Raw genomic sequence first — 2,500 nt, 5'->3', positions numbered from 1 at the left:
CAGCGGGGACACTGGGAATTGGGGGGGTACTGGGGGAACTGGGGGACACTGGGGGAACTGGGGGACAACGGGGTGCTGGGGGGAACTGGGGTGCTGGGGGGAACCAAGGTGCTGGGGGACCAGAGTGCTGGGGAACTGAGGGAATTGGGGTGCCGGGGGAAACTGGGGTGCTGGGGGACACCAGGGTAAGCAGGGTGCTGGGGGAACTGGGGTGCTGGGGGACACTGGGGTACTGGGGGAACTGGGGTGCTGGGGGACACTGGGGGACACTGGGGGACAACAGGGTGCTGGGGGAAACTGGGGTGCCGGGGGGAACTGGGGTGCCAAGGGAAGCTGGGTGCTGGAGGAACTGGGGTGCTGGTAGAATCAGGGTGCTGGGGGACACTGGGGGAACTGGGGTGCTGGGGGGCACTGGGGCAACTGGGGTGCTGAGGAACTGGGGGAAGTGGGGTGCTGGGGGAAGTGGGGTGCTGGGGGAAGTGGGGTGCTGGGAGACACTGGGGGGAATCAGGGTGCTCGGGGACACTGGGGGGACTGGGGTGCTGGGTGAAACTGGGGGGACTGGGGTGCTGGGGGACACTGGGGTAACTGGGGGACAACAGGGTGCTGGGGAGAACTGGGGTGCCAAGGGAAGCTGGGTGCTGGAGGAACTGGGGGAAGCGGGGTGGCTGGAGGACACTGGGGGAACCAGGGGACACCAGGATGCTGGGGGGAACTGGGGTGCCGGGGGAACTGGGGTGCTGGGGGAACTGGGGTGCTGGGAAGACACCAGGGTGCTGGGGGACACTGGGGGAACCAGAGGACACCAGGGTGCCGGGGGAACTGGGGTGCCGGGGGAACTGGGGTGCTGGGAGGACACCAGGGTGCTGGGGGACCGGAGTGCTGGGGAACTGAGGGAATTGGGGTGCCGGGGGAAACTGGGGTGCTGGGGGACACTGGGGTGCTGGGGGAACTGGGGGAACTGGGGTGCTGAGGGAAGCGGGGTGCTGGGGGAAACTGGGGTGCTGTGGGACACTGGGGTAAGCAGGGTGCTGGGGGAACTGGGGGAACAGGGTGCTGGGGGGCACTGGGGTGCTGGGGGACACTGGGGGGAATCAGGGTGCTGGGGGGCACTGGGGGAACTGGGGTGCTGGGGGAACTGGGGTGCTGGGGGACCGGAGTGCTGGGGAACTGAGGGAATTGGGGTGCCGGGGGAACTGGGGTGCTGGGGGAGTTCAGCGCCGGGGTGCTGGGGACACTGGGATGCTGGGGGGATACTGGGGTGCTGGGGGTACTGGGGGGAACTGGGGTGCTGGGGGGATACTGGGGTGCTGGAAGATAAGAGTCAGGGCGCTGGGGACACCGGGGTGTCAGGGGAACTGGGGTACTGGGGAACTGGAGTGCTGGGGGAACTGGGGTAATGGGGGAACTGGGGTACTGGGGGGAACTGGGGTGCTGGGGGGAACTGGGGCGCTGGGGGAACTGGGGTGCTGGGGGATACTGGGGTAATGGGGGAACTGGGGTGCTGGGGGAACTGGGGTACTGGGGGACCAGGGTGCCAGGGGAAATGGGGTGCTGGGGAGAACTGGGGTGGTGGGAGACACTGGGGTACTGGGGGAACTGGGGTACTGGGAGGAACTGGGGTACTGAGGGGAACTGGGGTGCTGGGGGACCAGGGTGCCAGGGAACTGGGGGGACCAGGGTGCCAGGGGAAATGGGGTGCTGGGGGGAACTGGGGTGGTGGGAGACACTGGGGTACTGGGGGAACTGGGGTACTGGGAGGAACTGGGGTGCTGGGAGGAACTGGGGTGCTGGGTGGAACTGGGGTGCTGAGGGGAACTGGGGTGCTGGGTGGAACTGGGGTGCCGGGTGACACTGGGTGCTGGGAGACCAGAGTGCCAGGGAACTGGGGTGCTGGGGGAACTGGGGTACGGGGGGGGACACTGGGGGACACTGGGAGAACTGGGGGACAGTGGGGGAACTGGGGGGACACTGGGGGGACACTGGGGGTCGCCCCTCACCCGGAAGCGCCGGCAGAAGTCGTCGATGGAGCTGACGTCGGAGCCCTGGACCTGCTTGAGCGCCGCCTTCACCTGCACCAGCAGCCGCGAGCACGCGGCCGTGTACCTGCGGGCGGGGCACTGGGAGCACTGGCCGGCACTGGGAGGTACTGGGGGGCACTGGGAGCTCACTGGGAATCCCAGGGGGACACTGGGGGGGTCACCAGGGGGCACTGGGGCTCATCGGACAGCACTGGGAACTCACTGGAGCTCACTGGGAGGCACTGGGGCTCACCGGAGGGTCACTGGGAGCTGACTAGGGGGCACTGGGAGGGACTGGGGGTTACTGGGAGGCACTGGGGGTTACTGGGACTCACTCGCTGGGGGTGATGCAGTCCTTGATGTGGGCTCACTGGGGGTTACTGGGGGTTACTGGGAGGCACTGGGACTCACTCGCTGGGGGTGACACAGCCCTTGATGTGGGCTCACTGGGGGTTACTGGGGGTTACTGGGAGGCACTG

The 2,500-nt window shown here is 67.9% G+C and overlaps 2 protein-coding genes across 2 annotated transcripts in view; one reads left to right on the top strand and one right to left on the bottom strand.

Annotated features, from left to right (window-relative positions):
• VPS28 (VPS28 subunit of ESCRT-I) overlaps positions 1-2,452 on the bottom strand; it is a 6,920-nt gene extending 4,468 nt beyond the window's left edge. The window contains exons 1-2 of the mRNA XM_084260483.1: positions 2,433-2,452; positions 2,001-2,106 (exon numbers count right to left, since the gene is read on the bottom strand). The gene's annotated coding sequence lies outside the window, so the exon portion shown is untranslated. The remainder of the gene's footprint in view (positions 1-2,000; positions 2,107-2,432) is intronic.
• A 4-nt stretch (positions 2,453-2,456) lies between these two features.
• The window catches only part of LOC311205743 (neurexin-2-beta-like), a gene marked incomplete at both ends in the record, with an annotated part of 23,220 nt that continues 23,176 nt past the window's right edge, over positions 2,457-2,500 (top strand). Inside the window, one exon of the mRNA XM_084280239.1 lies at positions 2,457-2,473. Within this exon, the coding sequence (XP_084136365.1) occupies positions 2,457-2,473 (17 nt within the window). The remainder of the gene's footprint in view (positions 2,474-2,500) is intronic.

This window comes from Gallinula chloropus (genome assembly GCF_964237585.1).
Source record: "Gallinula chloropus genome assembly, chromosome: 2".
Lineage (NCBI taxonomy): Eukaryota > Metazoa > Chordata > Aves > Gruiformes > Rallidae > Gallinula > Gallinula chloropus.
Note: the sequence above shows the minus strand (reverse complement) of the source record. Positions and strands in the feature narration are given on the sequence as shown.